The following is a 21,959-nucleotide window of genomic DNA, read 5'->3' as shown; positions in this document are numbered from 1 at the left end:
GCAAAGTACTATTATGTTATACAATGATGAATGTTTATGAGTGCAATGGACAGAATACTTCATGAGGTGAAAGATGAAATGATCCATTCAACGAGGTGTAGCCGAGTTGAATGGATCATTATTTCATCTTCCACCGAATGAAGTATTCTGTCCATTGCACAAATGGAAAAACATTATTTGGTGTATATGACACCTAAAAATTTATTTTTTGCATATGAATTGAATTTATGAATTTCAATGCAAAACATGCTTATGCAGTGTGAGTTCAATCTGCCGATTGTTACGTCATTACGACATGCGCACTGCTGGTGCCTGCAGCTGCGGTCTCGGTGCGCGCGTGCAATGGATAAAATCCTATGGATCCAAAATTGCACGGTTGATGACGTCATTGCAAAAAGGGCTGAATGAACGATTTTTAAACAACCAATCAAATCACAAGGATCTATCTAGGTGGCATATGATATACAAATAATGAATGCTCATGAGTGCGATGGACAGAATACTTCATGAGGTGAAAGATGAAATGGATAATTCATTTCATCTTTCACTGAATTAAGTATTCTGTCCATTGCACGAAGGATAAGAACATTCATTATTTGGTTTATATGACACCTAAAAATAGATTTGTTTTCATATTAAATTTATGAATTTTGATGCAAAATATGTTCATGCAGTGCGAGCTCGGTCTGTTGATTGTCGCATACATACCTTTGGTACATACAACATGCGCGCTGCAAACACGGGTGGGTTTACGTGTGGTGTACATGGTGCCTGCAGCAGTCTGGTTGAGCGCGTGCAATGGACAAAATCGTATGGATCCAAAATTGCACGGTTGACTACGTCATTGTAAAATGGGCTGAATGATTGATATCAAACAACCAATCAAATGACAAGGATCTAGCTAGGTGTCATATAATAACTTTTATGCCACAGGGCCCTTGTGTGCCTTATCAGGTAGCAGTGTTACAGCTGGGGTAATAATATACAGCACATCAAGAGGTATCAAACCCAAATGGAAAGTTGTTTGAGAAGAGATTAGAAGCAGATTCATGAAAATATGAACAAAGTAAGACAAACTATGGCTGTATAAGTGTATAAGAAATCTTTATCACTATGCATATGGGGATTTCAAATTGGTCACAAACTCTTTAACCACTTTTAACACAGGATCCTATGGCCCGTATTCTGAAGTCTGGTTTAATTTAAACTCAGGTATAAAGCCATGGTTTAACTATGGAAAGCCAATAGTGACATATTATCAGCTCATTTGACTCTCAACTCATTCTTTAACTGTCTCAGAAGGATAAATAAGATAATCGTCTTCTCCATTAGAGAATTAGGAAAGAGCACAATAAACAAAAGAAACATACCATGGGCCGTCTTCTGAAAAGTGTCTTAAGAGCAATATTCTTGTATCTTTATAGAGTTACAACTAAATCCGTATTCCGAAAATTCTTGTATCTTTTCTTGTAACTTTCGCTGAGGGCGTATGATGTCAGAGCTAGAATTATGCGTAAAGTTAAAAACAGCACATAAATATCCTTCGCGCAAGATAACATATCGAGATAAAGAAATTCTGAAAATTCTTTTATCTTTGCGTTCTGTTAACTTCCTTGCAAAATACAAGAAGGTAGGCAGGAGATAGGGGGATATTGTAACTTATTGTTACATGCGATATTTGTCCATCTCCAATAATTATTTCTTGCTGCATCCCGCAAGAACATCATGTTTTATAAAAGGAGACATTCCAAAGACATAACGACGGATTGGTACACTTTTCAGCAATTAAAAATTGGTGTTCGAGACAAATCTTTTCAGAGAAAATATGTCTTTGAGAAGAGCCATGTGTATTTTAAGCATAGAAGCGCACAAGTATAAGCGTCGGGGGGGGCAAGGAAATTGCGCCTCATATCAACAATGCGCTTCATTATTTTTCAGAAGAGATGCTTCTATTGGTTGACCTAAGCATACAACAAGCTTAATGATTGGTTGATGAGGAAATATTGGGCGTGTCAGAGATAAAATAGGCGACGTCCTTACAGAGATAAGACAATTTTCAGAATATCAATTTAAGAGAATTTTAGCGAGCTGTTATCTTGCTGACTTACAAGAAAAGTTAAGACAATTTTCAGATTACCACCCCATGTGAACAAATTTTGACGTTTCGCTTCCCATAATTTAGCGGAGAGACCAGAGTCTAAGTTGAACCCAATTTAAGAATACTGGCCTACATGTATCAAAATCTTACTTTGCATCATTGCACTAGAGTGCAATGTGATTATAAATTCCATAAAATGCCATTTTCTCAGAAATTGAAAATTATTTTATTTTAACTGTGCATTCTTTATATCATCAGACTCATTTCATGCCCCCTATTTATTTTAAAAATATTTTCAGTCATTCTGAACTTTTAGAAAATCAGGATATACATGCATAATGTAGATGCTATATCGGGCAGCTGCTTGCATGTATCACATCAAAAAGTAAAAAATTCATATTTACTTTCCTCTATTTGATAGATTTTTGTCAAACCATCAATGTCTTTCTATAACTTTGCTGCTTTTATAAAAACAACTATTACCAGCGTGAATTTTCCTTTTTTCGCATGCAAAAAAAGATTGTGGACATAAAACATGTATGCATGATATTATGCCAAATGAAATAACTTTAAATTTGAAGAGTACCATATGTTATCACTTCAGTCCAGATGGGAAAACACTGTCATAATTCATGTAAAACACAGATGAGTGGATTATTTTCTTAAGGATTTTATTTTTTGATAAATTTCATACAAAGATATCACATGGGGCAATGCAGATATTAAAGATCTAAACCTTAGCAAGTAAGTTTAATGATTCCCTTACAGGTACTATTACATATATAACATTAAGCCAGTACTACCATTGAGTTTTGGATGTTCATTTCTAATAACAATTTATGGTAATATATAGTGTGCCATAAAATATGCAACTAGACAGTGTTTTATGAATGGTATATATCATAATCATTTTCTTTCAATGCTATATATCTGCTATGTTCACATTTATCACCACCATAGACCAAACTGAAGAAACTTCAGACAACTCTTAAAAGATGGGATGAACATTCGTGATGGGCCCCTTGATTGCCAAATCAGATTTTCAAAATGTAAATAAAATTGGCATGGTGATCGATGACAATTAGAAATCTAAGGAGGCTGTCATTGATCAGAAGCCGTTAAAAAAATTCAGCAAAACCCCAAAAAACTTCAGAGCGATGGTAAATTTTTTTTTTTTAATCCCATGATGTACCACTTTTTAGGCAAACGTCAGTCTAGATCTGGAGGTTGGCAGTAATTTGTTCGGAAAACCCTGCACTCACTCATTGCATATACACCTATATGCCTAGCCTCTGTCTTTTCACTTTCCTTCAAGGTTTTATGAACAAATAACTACTAACATCCAGTGCCAGCTACACAGAAACGTTGTAAGCCTAACAGAGCGCTAACAGTAAGCCCAGTCACATCTTTCAGATGGTGAAGTCAAAACATTTATTTTAATGTGTAAGTAATGCATTGTTGTAACATTAGGAATCGCTGCAACATTACCGGTTGTAACAGGTCCTGTTAGCACATTGTTAGCGCTAACGTTTCTGTGCGGTCAGTACAGATCTAAACTAGGCAAACGTGATAAACATGAACATAACAAAAATATAGCATAAAGAATTGTGTGGGTATAAGATAACCATCATCAATCACAGTAAACTATTACATGTACAAACAGTATATAGTAACAGAACTATATGACACAATTTACCCCATAATGTCAGGTAATATATACTCAGGCAATCAGAACTACCAGCAAAGCAGTACAAGATATAAAGATATACATGTAGGCCTATAATCTTTCACTGAATTACATCTGCTATTAAATTCATATGAATCCAGTGATCATGTTCTCCAAAACTACAAGTGAAAAATAACAATTCAGTCTGACATTTCACATATATTTGAATTTGAATAAAGATATAATTGCACAAACCATCATTAATACTACAATTCATAAGAACTTATAATATAGTCTTAACTTTTTTTTAAAACTTTACTTTTATTATTTAAAATAATTTTGATTGTCATGATATATGATTTACTCATATTTGTTGGCAATATATTAAATTAACATGTACTTCCACTACATATTAATGCGATTTTGTTAATTATATCCACATTATGCTTCGGAAATATATATAAACAAAATTAAAGGTAGTGCATAATGGCAAAATTTATAAGTATAAAACGAAGTAGGTGGTTTCAAACCAAAATCTGTGGTGCGATTATAAATATTCATTGATAACCTACTAAAAGGGATATTGTTCAGGGGGTACCTGTGGTGCGACTACAAATATTCTTATCTACTAAAAGGGATATTGTTCAGGGGCTACCCGTGGTGCGACTACAAATATTCTTTATCTACTAAAAGGGATATTGTTCAGGGGCTACCCGTGGTGTGACTATAAATATTCTTTGATTACCGGTAGCTTTCAGGGGGGTCTCATTCATATGAAAACTTGAATTATGTTGACACGTTAGGCCTATATTTGACCAATGAAATATACAAGATGGTTCGCAAACCACAAGTCTCACCTGATTTTGCGATCAATAAAATATGCAATATGATCTTTTGACCTCTAGATGACCTCTGACCCCATCATTCTCACACATGTGATACTACCCAAGGGTCACATGTACAAAGTGTGATCATAATTGATGAAGAAATAGAGAAATGAGAGCAAGTTGAACAAAAATTTAAAAGTTTTCCAACAGGAAAAGTGATTACTAGGTCTCTGACAAACTTCATTCAGGCAAGACAAAAATGCAGGTGGTTTTGAAACCCTATGGGTAACGATGTGTACACAAGCTTATAGTTTATTGCCCCCCCCCCCCCAATCTTACCAATTAATCTTGTCTGCAGGTTTTATAACGGTTACTTCCTTCATTAGCTTGGTTCATGTAATGAATCCATTTTTCCCATAAAGATAATCAATTCAATTCAAATGAAATTTATTCTTAATAATCATTGAAAACATCATCAAATTGTACGTTCATATATAAAAGTATCGTTACAAGATGAGGAGGGCAACAAAAAGATATCATTTTAAAATAAGAACCCTCCAAAATATACATTTATTAATACATGTAAACATCAGATGAAGAAAAAAAAAATATGCACACTCACACACAAACACACCCACCCAGAAACATCATCATCGTCATCATCACACACAAAAGCACATCCAAACTTTAATCCTATCAGTCAACTGTTTATTTCTATTACTGTTTATCTTAAAAGCAACAAACATAAATTTGCAAAACAACAACAATTGGAGCACCAAGCGGAAGATGAGACTATATAATTAAATACTAGATGAACACTGTAATGCTGATAAAATTAAAAATAAAACCCTGTCGTTCATTCTTATGACCCTTTCTAGCATAATATATTTCTTGGAGGTTAGTAACAAGCAGGGTGGGCAATCTAAGGTATTTGCCGGCCAGGTGGGAAGTATTGGGGAAAACCTGTAAATGCTGGGATGTACTTAAGATGTTCAGGGAGATGCTAGAATATGCTTGAGAAGCACCTAGGCAATACCTGAAAAAATTCCAGAAGTATATTTTGTAGTATTTCTCTGCATTTCAAACTATTCCCCATTTTCATTTTAAAAAATATTGAAGCGGTAATCGTATTTACTACCAGTATTTCCTACTCCAGCAAAACCGGGTACTAAACAAGTCCATTCTAACATTGCAGATCATCCTTATCTTGTTTATTTTCTGCAAGTGTATTAGTAGCCTAAAGCGCACTCATATCCATGTGATTTTGGGGTTGCAAGGTTAAAGCCTGGCTCACACCTCTTTGTCTTTAGCTGCATTACGCAGTCTTATGCAGCATACTACACAGCAAAATATTCGGTGTCGATCACACTTTCGCGTACTTCCTTTTGTGAGCCTGTATAGATTTGCACGCAGTAAAGCTGAAGTGATTCGGGGTAAAGCAAGGTAAGTCGAGTTTAGATCGAGCAGTATCGCTGCATTGGCCTATGCGTAAGCAGCTCTCTGTTGCTCACATTCACTTGTTGCCACTCTTATTTGAATGTATGATTTTGAATGCGGTCAGTTTCGGATGTTTGAAAAAATCAAATTGTTGAGCTAGTCTGCGTAATGGCCTCATATTAGCTCGTTTCATGGCATTGTGCTGCCTTTTGCTGAGATTGTCTTGTGTTTGAACGATACGCAGCTGAATACAAGTTAAGAATGCAAAGGTGTGAGCCAGACTTGGTTGTAGAGGTCATAGCTAATTACATTAACTTACAGATCTAATTCATAAGTCCGAATGAAACCTCCTACATGAAATACACATGTGCTATATAGAATTATTGGCAGTGAGACAAGAAAATAACTTTTTAATTCAAATAAGGCAATGCTGTTCACACTAGGGCCATACCCATGGCAAAAATAAGGCAAAACTACTATTTGCAAAACAATATGGAATACAACAATGCAGCCCTGAGCAGAATTTACTATGTGGAGACAACTTATTAAGTGTGTTGGTGCATAGGGATCAAATATGGACACAAGTCGGAGGAAGACAGACGAATATGGGGCAAGCATGTTCTTGTTTCTGTATTACTGATCTATTGACAATTAATATACATTAGATTCTATCAACAAGAGATCACCAACAAATAGAAATAATTAAGATATAAAAGGAAAAGAATTCAATAGATAGATAATGAATGAGACAGGAGAGAAAGAAATAGAGAGCCTATGAAATATGATTGACCACAAGGTTTTTACATGAAGTTGGGGCACAAATTGTGACATTTCAGCATAAGTCAATACTAATTACATGATGCATACTATACATTTATTGTTTAATGGCTTTACATTTGTATTAAGACCACACATTTTACTAGAAATTTCAGGCCATTTACACTCATATTTATATGAAGTTATTGAGCAAAACAGTGTATAATCCTTTTACATGTACATGGACAGTGTCTGTGTAGCAATGGGATATAAAAGTCAAATCATGGCAATTAGGTTGACCAAAAATTTGTACAATACGTAAATTAACTTGTTAAGTCAGGTCGCTAAATACCTCAGATTTCCTTTGCATAGTTCTGTTGTTTATTAAAGGAAATTTAAGAATTGTCACCATACGTCTCGGTGTCCACCAAATGTGACATTTCCTGGTGTCTCATGGACACTATGACAAATTCTTTACTTTCTTTTAAAAATAGAACTATGCATAGAGGTATTTACCCGACTTCAATGACAAAATGTAAATATCCTAGTGCTACTTGGACACTGTATGCCTTTAACAGCAGTATACACTGTTTTGCTCAGTGACTTCACAAGATATGAGTCTAAATGGCCCAAAATTTCCAGTCAATGAATTGTCTTAATACAAAAGAAATGCATACAACAATAAATGTATAGAATTAGTATTGAGTATCGCTGATGTGGTTTACGGTACACCATGTGAAGTGTTGTAGAAACAGTGGATAGGAGAAGAGAAGAAATGGATAGGCGAGAAAGTGGAGATTTGAGAGTAGAGTATTCTTTCTTGAAAGTAGTCCTGAAAAGGACTGTAAACCAGGAAAGAATGATGAGTTGAGAACAGCTTGAGTAGTAGAGCTAGTGAGGAGATGCTGGCTTGAGTCGGCGAGTAGAGATGATGAGTAGTAGAGAGACTCGACGTTTCGGGCAGGTTGACTGTCCGTCTTCAGGAGTGAGTGTTCGCTTGGCGTGCGGCGGTACTTATGGCGTTCGTGCGGACGTGGGGGAAAGCGCTGGGCCGGCGGGCTGACGTCGTAGGTGGCGCTCTGTGCGTGGGTCGGCGGTTTTTTGGCGGGAAACGAGTTGGCGTGGTATGCGGACGCGGTGTGTAGACGGCGGGGTGAATTACGGCGGCGGTGTGTGTGTCGGCGGCGTGGTAGGTACATCAGTGGTGGCGTTCCGTGCGTGTTGGTCGGCGGACTCGTCGGGTAGGCTTCGGCGGGATTGAGTGGGTGGCCTGGTGTACGGATGAGGTGTTGGGTTGTCGGCGGAGGTTGTAGCGAGGTGTCGTTGTCGGTGGCTTGTGCGTCGGCGAAGTTGCTGGTTGAGTTGGTGATTCGATCAGACTGCTGTGTTGGGTAGGAGGGCTTGGTAGGGTGACGGTGGACGGCGAGTTGCTTGTGGAGTTGGTTGTGGATTGGTTAAAAGTTGGGTGGTGACGTAGGATTGGGTGCCAGATGGTGTTGATGTATTGACTAATACTGAAAATTTCATATTGAGTTATGCTGAAATTTCACATACTTGTGCCCCAACTTCATGGAAAGACCCACAAACAGAATAAAGGTTATTATAAAATTCTTTATAATCTATATAGAATTTGTAATAGACTACGATAAAGTTTATTTCAGGATTGTATTTCTCCCTTTTGATCACCTACAATTACACATTATGTTATAAATAGTCTTAATCTAATATAACTTATTGTATATGCTTAAGGAGAAATGCTAGAAATAATAAATATCTAGAATTGCACATGACCTAGCCATCTCTTGTGGCTATTGATACACCTCTGCAACTGCGGTTTGTCTGCTCTGAAGCTCTTCTTGAGTAACGACTCCATGAAAAGGTTTTCCTTGCATAGTAACAGAGCCAACGCAGCCTGGGTGTCCTGATCAGCACAGCTGATGGCCCGTTCATAGGCAGCATACTCGGCATGGGCCACGGTATCTGCCTTCGGGGTGGCCGACGTTGACAATGTCTTGGGACAAGTGAAAGCACTAGCACTTGAGAAGTCTTTGAGGAGGAGCCATTCCGTCTCCTCCTGCACCAAAGGTTCAGTATCTGATATATCTTGGCACATCTCACCATTAGGACTCTCTACCTTCACAGGAAAGTCTATGTTCTGTGACACTTGGCACTGTCCTCCCTTCAAACATTCTCTCCCCAGAGTCAAGATTGCTCTCCTGCAAAAAATAAACAATCATAGAACAGACTCAAGACAAATTTCATCTACAGTAAACTCCTCTTCAGTTCACCATCCATAAGTCAAATAATCAACTAAGTCAAAATCTTTTGTCACACCAGAATATGCAAACTTGCAAAGGTGGTATTACTAACATTTTATAACTTTAATTTTGCTTTTAGTCGAACAGATTTCTGAGGTACCAAATAATTTGACTTACGCAGAGTCATTTGTATATTTCACACAGCTATAGATTTTCAAGACTGAATTTTTATAAAAGACCAATTTTAGGTATTAGATCAAGCATATTGGAGACCAAATGGCAAATAAACCAGCAATAGCTAACCTTAATTGCAAAAAAATCCTATTTTAAATTTTCAAGCCTAAAATCCAATTTTTCTTTAAAATTTTGAAATAAATACAAAACAAGTGGAGCGCCTCTGGCAGTCTCACCTGCATCACGCGATTCAATATAGCAGCAGTGCTCACTTTGAAAACTACTTTAACATAATTATTCACAAAAAACACAATTCATATAATGATACAATACTATGTTCATTGACAATAAATGACATCTGACCGTGATCATGTGACCTAAGACTTGTCAGTGATACTTGATTACCCCTATATCCACATTTTATAAACTATATCTGGGCAATTCCATAAAATGATCAACCTTTTTGTACGTCCGACCCCCATTTTTCTCAAGTCTTACTTCACTTCATAAGCTGACCAAGTTATGGTCCTTTGAGAACACTACAGACTGTCAAAAGAGCAAGAAATCAGAGACCAAAAATTTCATTAAGGTCCATATCGTCGCCGATTCCACGAAGTGGCACACGCGACCGTTGATGCGCGAAATCACTTTTTGAGATAAACGCGATTAAAGATTTTTACATTTTCAATTGCCAGTTGCTATAGGATTGTGAAGTTTAACAGAATAAAGAATGCACACACAACTAGCCAGGTATTTACTCCTGCTTGCAATGTAAAAATTTCATCGAATGAACATCAAATCTTGACATAGCAGTGATTCAAACACAAGCATGACAAGTGTCGGTTTGTGGAAAATATTACTTCAGCGTGTGTAGAAACGGCGCGCACGTGCGTGCCATTTCGTGGATTATTTTACAACGGATTTTGAGGCTAGTGTTGTTTTTTTCACTTTGATTATCTCATTAATTACAGAGAATTTGGTTCTAAAATTTCGGTGAAATGATAGACTATAGCCAAGGCATACTAAAGCTGAAAGATACTTGAAATTGAATACTAAATCAGAAAGATACTCAAACTTTACTTTTCACGTGATTTTGGGACGTTGTGCCACTTCGTGGATTCAGCGACGTCACAGAATCCACGAAGTGGCACACGCGATAGTTGATGCGCGTAATCACTACTCGAGATAAACGTGAAGAAAGATTTTCACATTTTCAACTGCCCATCGCTATATGATTGTGAAGTTTAACAAACCAAGAGCCAGGTATTTACTGCTGCATTCCATGTTAAAAATGTATCGAATGAACATCAAATCTTGACGTAGCAGTGATTCAAACACAAGTGTCGTTTTGCGCGTAGAAACGGCGCGCACCTGTGTGCCACATCGTGGATTTTTTTACAAAGGATTTTAAGGCTTGTGTCGCTTTTTCACTATTATCTCATTAATTAGAGAGAATTGGGTTCTAAATTTTGGTGAAATAATAGACCATGACTAGAGAATACTAAAACTGAAAGAAACTAAAAATTGACTTTTCACATGATTTTGGGACGTTGTGCCACTTCGTGGATTCAGCGACGATATATAGGGGGTCGGACGTACACATTTTATGGAATTGCCCATCTATAAACTTTAAAAGTTATGACAGCATTCTAATAATTACCTCCAAAATGGCCAAAGTTCATTCACTCTGCTATGCAGGTGAGACAAAAAAATCATCATTTTTACAATACAAGTTTCAAAAAATCATATTTCTAGGACAAAAATCCTATTTTAGTATCACTCTTCCCTTAAAAATGCTAATAACTGGTAGCTCTGGTACCGGTAGACAAAATAGGATAAGACTATCTGAGAAATAGACTACCTGCTTGTAGACCAGGGCCAGTAACACAAAGGTTAGCGACTAATCGCTAAATGAAATGGCCTATCACGATCATCGTTGCGCGCGCATTTTGCTCAGAAGACTGACGATGAACCGATCAGAATTTCTTTTTCAAATTAGCAATTAATTAAATTGCTAACGTATGTGTTATGGGGTCTAGGTGAATATGCAGCTTCAGACTAACCTGTGGTACCAGATTGCTTCATGACCAGGAAAATTCTGTATGAGGTTTGATGTGAAAAGCAGCTCAGCATGGAGGATCCTCAGTAGATCTTCATAAGGGTGATTACAAGATAAATTCTTGAGGAGGAAATATCTATAGTTGAATCCACTGTGATCTGAGATGTGTTGTTTTACCCAGGAATTGGTACATTCAAGTTCCTTCAGCAACACCTGAAATGGCAATTATCAGTAATTTATTCATAAAAAGTAACTTTTGTAGGGACAGTGATTTTTCGCGATCGCGGAAAACGGACGGAATTCACGGAAAGGGCCTTTTGAAACGGAAAGTGGCATTTCAAATGGAAAACATATTTTTCCTCAAAATACACAGAACAGCAACAGAAATTACTCCAAAATCTCAACAAAATATTAATATTAAAAGGCCACAAAACCCCACAAAAACACGATCTCATTTCGCTACAATCATGACAATTCACACATCGTGACTGCACTCAACTTCATCACACTAGATCGTACCCCTCGCCCGTACCCGTTGTGGCCGGGTGCGCCGGGTTTGGCTCATCAAAAACAACATTCACATGCACACATTGTTTGAACACGGTTGTGTGTTGCTGCCCTCTACGTTCGAAGATATGACAGCACGATATCGAGGTCTTGAAATCCAAGATGGCGGATAGGCGAAAATCGTTGACTGCTGGAAACGATGTAAAAAAAAAACCCAAATTATCGATGAAATTTCATTTAACCATAAAATAATGCTAATATTATGAAAGGTGAGGATGTATTTATGTTAAATGTGTTTGTCAAAATATTTTGTGTACCCGCATAGATCCGATTAGAACGGATTCTGTTGCGTTGTTGGTACAGTGGCACATACAAATTTTGACCAGCGTGAGTGTTGTGATATTGCTATTCAATGGGTAAACGGAATTGTTACTTTTGCTTGTACACAAAGTCTATGGGGAAACGGAATTTCCGTTTTCTGACATGCTGCAACGGAATTTAGGATTTTCTGAAACGAAAAAGGCATTTTTTAAACGGAAAATTACTGTCCCTACTTTTGCATGTATAACTTGAACTTTCATAAAACTGAATATTCACCAAAGATGGTAGGGATGTTTCACAAAGATTTAAATGTTATTTAAAGTCATGCTTACTGGTGACAGGCAATCTCATTGATTAGTACGTGGTAGCGCACGTCCTCTGAGCATGATTTGACCAATGGAATGATGCATTGTATACCGTACTTAACTTTGTGAAACATCTCTGGACTATGCAAAATGTATTTTCTAGATCAAATTTTTGTGTTCATGCACACAGTTCATTCTTCATCAAACCATCCTCTTATTCTGTCATTCTATCATTGTTATTCATTCATACCCTCATGCCTCATTATCTCAACTACTGTTTTCATCTCCGTTCCCCAGCTCACCTTCATCATGTTTCCACCCCCAGACCAGTTGTGTAAATATTGACCATGCTGTATTACCCCCACCATGAACAACCCCTTGTTCACCTCTATCTGTTTATACTTCCCTTATCACTTTGCCTTCCTCGGAATATTATGTAACTATGTAAAGTGAATGATATATTGTAGTTTAGAATAGAGAATAAAGTCAGTTGTGAATGTGACTCCCAGCCAAGCAGACATGCCTAGTTATTGAGTAGAGATCGAGACCGAGTTCAAGTGTGTATTAGTCAGAATACACATAGAAAAAAAAAATTCTCATAAAATGTCGTAAAGATTTCTCTGCTTCCAATATATTTGACTTTGACTAAGTTATCAGTATCGAGTAATTTAAAATAGTCAAATCATCTGGTATTGTAATTTTAGCTTTCCCTCATTATTTTGGCATTCGAATTCCAACTTTATATCAAATAAAATTGATTTATGGAAGTGTCATTGGCTGGTTTTATATCTTCTGTGATGGTGTCTGTCACTATTTGATGCATGCTTTTTCACCGCAGCAGATGCAATTAATCTGGAAAGGAAAAATTCTAAAGTGACACAGCCCAATCAATAACTGCAAATACGTCTTATTTTCTTGACTTGCTGTTGAAATAAGAAGGGTATCATATGATGTCAACTGTGTTGAGATTAGTAATACAACATGTAAACACCTTATTGCTTTGTCAAGCAAACCTTTGGAAATCTCTGACAAAATTTGTCCAGTTGTCATGGTGATTTTTTTTCTTAAATCTACCCTTAGTCAGAAAAGAACTAATTTTTACACTAAGGCGGCACAAGTCATACCAGACTTACCCCTGTATTTAATCTGGCTATTTCCTTGAGCACCCATATCCTATGGCTCCATGCATTATAATTACTGGGATAGCGATCGGCGGCTGCTCTGCATGCATCCATCTCACGCTCTATCGCCTGCCTCTGTCTCTCTGTGAGCTCACTATGGTTGACTGAACTTCCAGGGGCGTGCCCTCTATTACTGTTAGAGTGTTGCTGGTTGTGGAAGAAGTTACCGTTGGCATGTTGTGCTGTTGAGTTGTGACAATGACTTTGTTGCGTGTGTCTGGAAGATGAGGATGATGAAGGGAACAGCTGCAGCAACAGCCACCTCCTAGATAGGTATAAGTTAAAATGGATAGTTCCCCATCAAAGCTGTCGCATTCTGATTTTTTTACGACTCAGCACACACCTTATGGTTGGGCTGCTACCCGACTTTGGAATAAAACATAGCAGAACTTGATGCTCATATAGAGACATTGAATATCTTATTATGCACTGTTCTAAATCTTTGTACGAATACCTATGTTCAAATCTGTGACTATGCTATCATTATTTTACCATGCTGTACTGCAACTTAAGGCTTAAAGTTCTCCGGTGAACCAAGGAATTCAAAACAGAAGAAGAAGAAGCTATCATACATGTACTTATTACAACCAAAGCAAATTTAATACCAAGTTGTAATGACGTTATAGCAATCGTACGATTAGTTACAATTTCAAACTAATTTGGCCTTTACTCCAAAATAAAGGCTTGCAATCATCCAAAATGGCTAGATTAGTATTCTTTCAGTTAATTTGAACCTCAAATAAAGATACTTTTCATTCACATTTTCAGAATGTGAGCAAAAATGCGATTTGTTCCAAAATCGGATCGTGGATCAGTTGTAAGGTGTGCAGTGGCCTTTATGCACCAGCTCATAACCTGAGAACAAGATCATAATATTCTTACGACCCCCCCCCCCCCATGGCCTTGCATGAATTTATGCCCTGATATAAACAATATCAAATCATTGAAAGATTTTAATAATCTTAAATCTGAATGCTAAAATGATAAGTGATTAGAGAAACTACATTACCTTTGAATGAAAGTTTCTGGGCTTTTTGGATGTTTAGTTTGGATTATAGTTGCCAATCTCAAGTCATCCTCTGCTTTAATGTAACGTTTCATGACCAGTTCCTTCCTGGTGAAAAATAAATATAAGAGGCAGCACATAACACTCAAATTCAGAAATGTACATTGGACTGAACAAAAATCATCTCCTTATGAGGAATTACTGTCCTTTTAAAAGACGAGTAATACTTTCCTCAAACTGTCTACAGACAAATAGTTAAAACTGATGTATGTTTTTTATTCATCCAAGAAGAAAGACAAATAACGATAATAATTTAATCTGATCATCTGGACTTTACTGTTTGAAATGGAGAGTACAGTTTAACTAGTAATACATATAATTATTTTAAAACTTATAAACTTTCACTAAATACTGTTCCTTTAACTTATTCTAGAGAGTAAGTGTGCCATGCAAGATACATGTCATCAAAATTTTTGAAAAAAATATTAATTCCTTTAAGCGATGGCCTGACATTTTTTTATTGAAAACACAAAGGTGTCCAATATCAGCATATCATCCGTTTTACACGCAATACACAGATTTTATGAGAAAGCCTGCATTTTGAGGCCTTTATACATGAAATGCCAGAAGTTCAATATTTTTTTTTCATAAATATCGGTCTATACATGTATATTGCAAAATGTCATTGCATGTCTTGTTTTATAAAAATTGCGCAGATGCCTTAATGCACAGACTTCAGGTACCTTATCATACAACAATAAACTAAAGTTTACAAACAATAATAGTGTCAATTTCCATCTCCAACTCAGTACGAATATCATGATTTTTTAATCTAAACAAGTGGAATGCCTCTGGCCGTCTCACCTGCATCACGCGATTCAATATAGCAGCAGTGCTGATTTTGAAAACTACTATAACTCGCACAAGATGTTCAGTGATACTTGGTTACTCTTATTTCCACGTTTTATGAACTAGACCAATACACTTATAGAGATATGATGGCAATTCAACAAATACCCCCAACGTGGCCAAAGTTCTTTGACCTTACATGACCTTTGACCTTGATCATGTGACCTGAAACTCGCACAGGATGTTCAGTGATACTTGATTACTATTATGTCCAAGTTTTATGAACTAGACCAACACACTTTCAAATTTATGGCTGTAATTCAACAAATACCCCAATTTGGCCAAAGTTCATTGACCCTAAATGACCTTTGACCTTGATCATGTGACCTGAAACTTGCACAGGATGTTCAGTAATACTTGATTACTATTATGTCCAAGTTTCATGAATCAGATCCATAAACTTTCAAAGTTATGATGGTAATTCAACAGATACCCCCAATTCGGCCAAAGTTCATTGACCCTAAATGACCTTTGACCTTGGTCATGTGACGTGAAACTCATGCAGGATGTTCAGTGATACTTGATTAACCTTATGTATAAGTTTCATGAACTAGGTCCATATATTTTCTAAGTTATGATGACATTTCAAAAACTTAACCTTAGGTTAAGATTTTGATGTTGATTCCGCCAACATGGTCTAAGTTCATTGACCCTAAATGACCTTTGACCTTGGTCATGTGACATGAAACTCAGGCAGGATGTTCAGTAATACTTGATTAACCTTATGGCCAAGTTTCATGAACTAGGTCCATATACTTTCTAAGTTATGCTGTCATTTCAAAAACTTAACCTCAGGTTAAGATTTGGTGTTGACGCCGCCGCCGCCGTCGCCGTCGCCGTCGCCGTCGCCGTCGGAAAAGCGGCGCCTACAGTCTCACTCTGCTATGCAGGTGAGACAAAAATCTCATATCTTTCTCCTTGATAGAATAACATTTATATTGCATGTACTGACTACTAAATGGACTTAAACTCACCGTAAATTCCATACTGTGTAACAATCTGGATTGAGTAAAAGCACAGCACAGCTGAATTCATGCACAGACTTCAAATCTGTCAAGTAGTCACAGAAGAGAGAGAGAAAGGGACATAACATAAAAAAATGTTGCACTTCTGCTAAACCAAAACTCTCCTGTATTGTCAATTGTATGGGAATGTTAAAATCTTAATCAATCATTCTGCTGTTTTTACAGAAGACTACACTCATGGTCATACACATCCAGCCTGTACACATCTGCCAACAAGAAGATGACTTTAAAGGAAATTTCCTTTATTGTTTATTAATCTATCTATTTTCAGACAAACTAGAAAACTGAGGATACCATGTACTTTTTTACAGTCTAAAAGGAAATTACAGAAAGAAAATACCTGCTAAGTATTAGGTACCTCTCAAAATACGCAAACTTCTGCAGGGATTTTTCTAAGACCGCTGTTGTTCGACCAACAGAGATTTCCTTCTGACTAATTCTGCTTGATTAAGAACAAGTATGATGGGGCTTTTACATGGAACTTACTTGACTCTGTCTCATGCATGCACTCTTCTCAATACTAATCAGGGTTAGCCTCAATGGGAAATCATAGTGGTAAATGCCGGTAAATGCCACCTCAATATTTTTTTTGGAATATTGGAAATAGTTGGAAATACTATGAAATAAATGTATATATACTTCTTGAATATTTTCAGGTATTGCCCAGGTGTTTCTCAAGCAAATTCTAGCATTTCCAAATTTTCCATGTACCTCCCTGTAGGATGGGGGTGGGGTGGTCAGACACTTCAAAATTTTGAAGCCTTCTTTTTTTTTGTCATTGGAATACACAAAATATGAACTGAATAGTTGTAATCTTCTTCAATTTTGTTCTCTATAATATTTCATATCACTTTGTACTATAAAACTGATGTAGCTTTACCAAAAGGCTGTTTAAACTTGATTGTCCGGACACACAACAACTGGGTATACATCTTACATGTAGATACCTCCTCGGATTTTACTACTTTTTCCCAGTATTTCCCAATCTAGGTGAGAAATACCTAAATTTGCTAACACTGTTTCCAATGCTGATAATAAATACCTTTAACTGTTGTACTCTTCTTCATTAGGTTGCTGTAGACAAATTTGAAGAGGAGATTAATGCTCCATGTTTGCAGCCCCAGCTTATGATTCTCGAGCACAACAGGACTTCTATTAACTACGGGTTCAGGACAATAGATGAAGTCAAACTCATCACTAAAAAGAACAAAAATAGTAAAATCAGAAGCTGAATTACTAAATATCCATTCTTGAAAGAGGGGAATATTTGGCAAAGAGTCCAGTGGTATTTAACTAGCAAGCAATTTAAACTCTGTGATATCTCAGTATCTGATATGCCCTTTTATTGTATTTACCCAAACTGAAAATAGGTTATAGTAGAACTAGCAGGGAGAAATAGGTGCAAATTACAAAATTAATGTACTTGAGAATAAAACAAAAAGCACTCACTCTAAAGCGAGGTTGTATATAGACAAACCTCGCTCAGTGAATGTCCCATGACTTGATTTTCAAAAAGTCCGCAAAGAATGCTTAAATAGTAGAAATATTTGCCAAAAATCGGTCTATTTACAACTGAACAAACATTGACAGTATTAACATTTACAATGGTAATTTTGATTTTTTTTTTAATGAGAAAATGATTTTTTTAAATCGCTTACCTCAATTTGGTCGATGGTTTTAATGAGATTTGACTGTAGAGAATATGTCCTGCAGGGACTGATTATAATTATGAGGGGAACAATAAAAAGCTCTCCTAAAGCAGTAGGGGAGCACTGCAAAAAGCGCTTCTTAAAGAAGTTCTTTGACATATTACTAGGGACAGTGATTTTCCGCGATCGCGGAAAACGGACGGAATGCACAGAAAGGGCCTTTTGAAAGGAAAGTGGCACTTCAAACGGAAAACATATTTTTCCTCAAAATACACAGAACAGCAACAGAAATTACTCCAAAATCTCAACAAAATATGAATATTACATGGCCACAAAACCCAAGAAAACATGATCTCAATTCGCTACAATCATGACAATTCACACATTGTGACTGGATTGGAGTCTCCTATATTGGCCCACTCACACGTATTGCGAGGTTAGTATTAGTATACTAACCTCGCACCACGAACCGCGTTTGGCAGTGGATTTCTAACTAGTGGGTCGCGCGTGCTGGGATCTCACTTCTTGGGTCCACAACAAACGACTTCTATGGCTTGAATTTTCTGTGCGCGGCGGCATGTAATGAACCCTTGGGTGATATTGGCCGTGCCGTGCGCCTCTTCTGTAGAAAATCGTTACAAGAAATTTCGAAATGACGAAAAAATAGACACAAATTTGTGGGGAAAAAAAATCATAAAACGGGTGGGACAACTCGGCCCGCGATGTTCCGAGGTCCAAGTTGTCCCGACCCCATTGTTTATTGACCTTTAAATGTGACTGAGAGACTTTCTGGAGGGGAAATTATTTGCTCGAAGTCGGCCGGTGCGAAACTGCATTAGCGCCGACAGCTCAGCAGCGCATTCCTACATAACTGCAGCTGTTCCAGAGCCAGTGGTAGTGGCAGTATAACGCTGCTAGCACTGCCTGTGCCACTGCCACTGGCGCTTCTTCATTCCACCGACACCAGGGTGCGAAAGCGCACTAGCGAAAATTTGGGCCAACAAAAACTTACATTTTAGGATCTCGACGAAGAGCACTGCTTAGATCCGCCAATATCCTCCTTGGTCGACTATCGTCTCCCATCATTAAAGTCAAAGTGGTTACAAAATTAGAAACATATCAGCAAGATCTTCAGCCGGAATTGGTGTCCCAAGTTAAAATACCGAGAAGGATTCTGTTTTGTTATGTGGTATACAGTGTCTGCAAAAGCACAAACAAGATACGGAATACAGAGGGTTTTTTGTTATGGGGGCCGGGGCTGACCATGAAAAAAAAAACATAATCAGATGGTATTTTTTACGTTTCTTTATGCGTGTGTGTAAGTGGGTCCGTGACCCCTATATATTCTGGAGCCGTTATACGGGGGAGGGACTTTGGGGAGGAGGGGGATCGACATAGGCGGATCCAGGGGGGCCAAGGGGCCCAGGCCCCCCCCCCCCCCTATTGGTGGAGCAAAAAATGAAAGAAAAAGGGGGGAAAAAAAAAAAGGAGGGAAAAGAGAGGAGAAAAAAGAAGAGAAGGAAGACGAATTAATGAAATGAGATGAGGGGAAGGCTTGGAAAATAAAAAGAATCTTTCATGTCACTATATAAAATTTTCGCTCGCGCTCGCATTGCCTGTTAGGTGACTTTATCTTGTTCAATATGGATCGAGCTTAAATATACAATTTACAAAACATATTTCACCTCGGAAATCGAACTTTCATTATTTGTGTGTTTTTTTTTATATTGATTTTTAAAAAGTGCTCTGTAAAACTGTCAGTTTTATGGTCTGAATATTAACATTTTCTACTCGTTTTCAAAGTATACATCCCTTGCAGCTAGGTCTGATTGTCAAAACGTACTAGCTAGCACTGCACGATCGCATTTTGATTGGCAAGTTATGTATATCTCAATATTGATTACAAAACTAATTACTTAAAATCCCCTTTTGATGAGTTTATCAAAAATTTTGGCTCGCGATTTGCGCTCGCATCATGGTTAGAAATATATTAACTGATGCATCCTATATTCATATATAATTACAAAAGTGCTTGAAATGTCCAGGTTTCAGGCCATAATATCAGATTTCACGCCCTAATTAGGCATATTAGATTAATAAATAAGATATTAATCTAATAATTTAAATGTCCCTGTTGTTTCATCTCGCGCTTAGCAAGAGGAATAGGAAGATAGTCATCATTTTTTTATAATTATGATGACATGTCCTAAGGAATTCAGAGTAATAATAATGAAAAATATCAGCTCTTGATTAAGTGTGATCCATATCCACCTCACAATTTTCCTACAAAGTGCTTGAAATATATAGAGCTAAAATACATAAAATTCAAAAAATTTAGCTTGTGCTTCGTGCTCGCATTATATAATTAAGAATTATATTATATATTTATGTTGATTTATACAGAAGTGACTATTAGGACTACCCCTTCAAAGAAACCAAAAATCATCTTCGAGCGGCCGATCGGGGAAAATATGGCTGAAAACCAGCCTAATTAAGCCTGCAGCTATATAGCCGCACGATATTCGGGGGGGCCCGGGGTGTGGTTCATTAGTATAAATGTATACGTATGAATGTGCCGTGGTTGAAACCCCCATTTTCAGCCTAAATTTCTGTTCTAGAGCAGAGCATTGCATGCTGCTAAACAGACAAACACAGATTTTATGCAGATGTCCTAGAGTCGTACATCGATCAGTCAGGGATTTCATTTATTAATTTTAACATTTTTATTTATTTCTTGGATTGCTGTCCAGTCTTCATTGGTAGTGATCAATGGAAGGTGGCTCAATTAAGGACCTTCCACAGTTAAAATGAAATAATCCATGTCATTTTCACCAAATTCTGCACAGAGTTACTTCAGCACCTACATGTAAATATGCCATATATGCAAAAATTAACATGGGTTCATATGTGCTTGATTTTTTGCTATTTCGAGCGATGAAGTTCACTGTTTTGAAAGGTCTCGAGAAATACTAATTAAATAGTATTTATACATATTCTATGAGATCTCAACGTTGAGTTTGATACCTCTATTACCAGTAGAAATCTATCTATATTTCACCAAATTTTATAGTTTAGAATTAAATCCCGCACTCAAATTGTTTTTTGTTTGCTCTTTAAAGAGTAGCAGCACCTTCAATTTTGAAAATAAGGTGTGAAAGACAACAAAAACATATCTTAAAAATTTGAAATTTATATAACAGATTTTATGAAGTACAATAAATGCTGCACTTTATTCAAAACCCATGTCATTTTCACCAAATTTTGCATGGTTGTAGAGAAAATTAAGTATACTAATGAGGTGTGTGAACATTCAGTAAAAATTGGGCGTTCATGAATGTGCTTGTTTTCAAACTATTTGCACATTTGTTGGAGCAAATGTGATTTTAAAAACACAAAATATGTTTTAAAAGGCTTGTATCTACATAAAGGAAAACTCTTCACCATTATCCCATTTAATCGAACTCGAGGTCATATTCGTCATACTTTGCAGCACTGCAGAGTGATAAAGTATTGTGAAGAGGTAGTAGAAGCATTTAAAAGTTTGATAGATTATTTTCAGCTAATACTCAAGATTTGCAGTTAGAATGTCAATGACTGGAAAAATCAGTTGATATCTCAATCTGTAGCCGATTACACACCTGTTCATTTATTGTGACGTCAACGTGCTTGCCAGCGGGGATGCGTACAGATGCTTGGGAATGTCCTTAAAATTCTCTATTTCATTGCAAAGAATATGAAAGGGCCATAATCAAGCAATATACCTAACATTATCAACATGAGT

The 21,959-nt window shown here is 36.9% G+C and overlaps 1 protein-coding gene across 2 annotated transcripts; it reads right to left on the bottom strand.

The window, feature by feature from the left end:
* Positions 1–2,752: 2,752 nt before the first annotated feature.
* LOC129262536 (protein prenyltransferase alpha subunit repeat-containing protein 1-like) lies at positions 2,753–19,519 on the bottom strand. 2 transcript variants are annotated; one of them, XR_010293593.1, is made up of 8 exons: positions 19,191–19,519; positions 17,572–17,726; positions 16,479–16,554; positions 14,599–14,703; positions 13,542–13,854; positions 11,280–11,488; positions 8,300–9,000; positions 2,753–7,495 (listed from the first exon to the last, which is right to left on the bottom strand). XR_010293593.1 is itself a non-coding variant. In XM_064099675.1 (7 exons), exons 1-7 carry the CDS (start codon positions 19,262–19,264, stop codon positions 8,559–8,561), a joined length of 1,374 nt encoding a protein of 457 aa, XP_063955745.1. In that variant the 5' UTR covers positions 19,265–19,382; the 3' UTR covers positions 6,414–8,558. The 2 variants fall into 2 exon arrangements, 1 of the variants encoding a protein (XP_063955745.1); XM_064099675.1 differs by having other exon boundaries at positions 6,414–9,000; positions 19,191–19,382.
* Between the last annotated feature and the right edge of the window lie 2,440 nt (positions 19,520–21,959).

This window comes from Lytechinus pictus, chromosome 5 (assembly GCF_037042905.1).
Source record: "Lytechinus pictus isolate F3 Inbred chromosome 5, Lp3.0, whole genome shotgun sequence".
In the NCBI taxonomy this organism is placed as follows: domain Eukaryota; kingdom Metazoa; phylum Echinodermata; class Echinoidea; order Temnopleuroida; family Toxopneustidae; genus Lytechinus; species Lytechinus pictus.
The sequence above is the reverse complement of the archived record's forward strand: the minus strand, read 5'-3'. Positions and strand labels throughout refer to the sequence as shown.

Coding starts and splice junctions, on each gene's coding strand:
- LOC129262536 (XM_064099675.1), bottom strand. CDS start 19,264: ATGATGGGAGACGATAGTCGACCAAGGAGGATATTGGCGGATCTAAGC. Junction 16,555..17,571: donor GAAGAGTACAACAGTTAAAG/GTATTTATTATC, acceptor ACTACTTGACAG/ATTTGAAGTCTGTGCATGAA. Junction 9,001..11,279: donor GAAGCAATCTGGTACCACAG/GTTAGTCTGAAG, acceptor TATTTTTTGCAG/GAGAGCAATCTTGACTCTGG.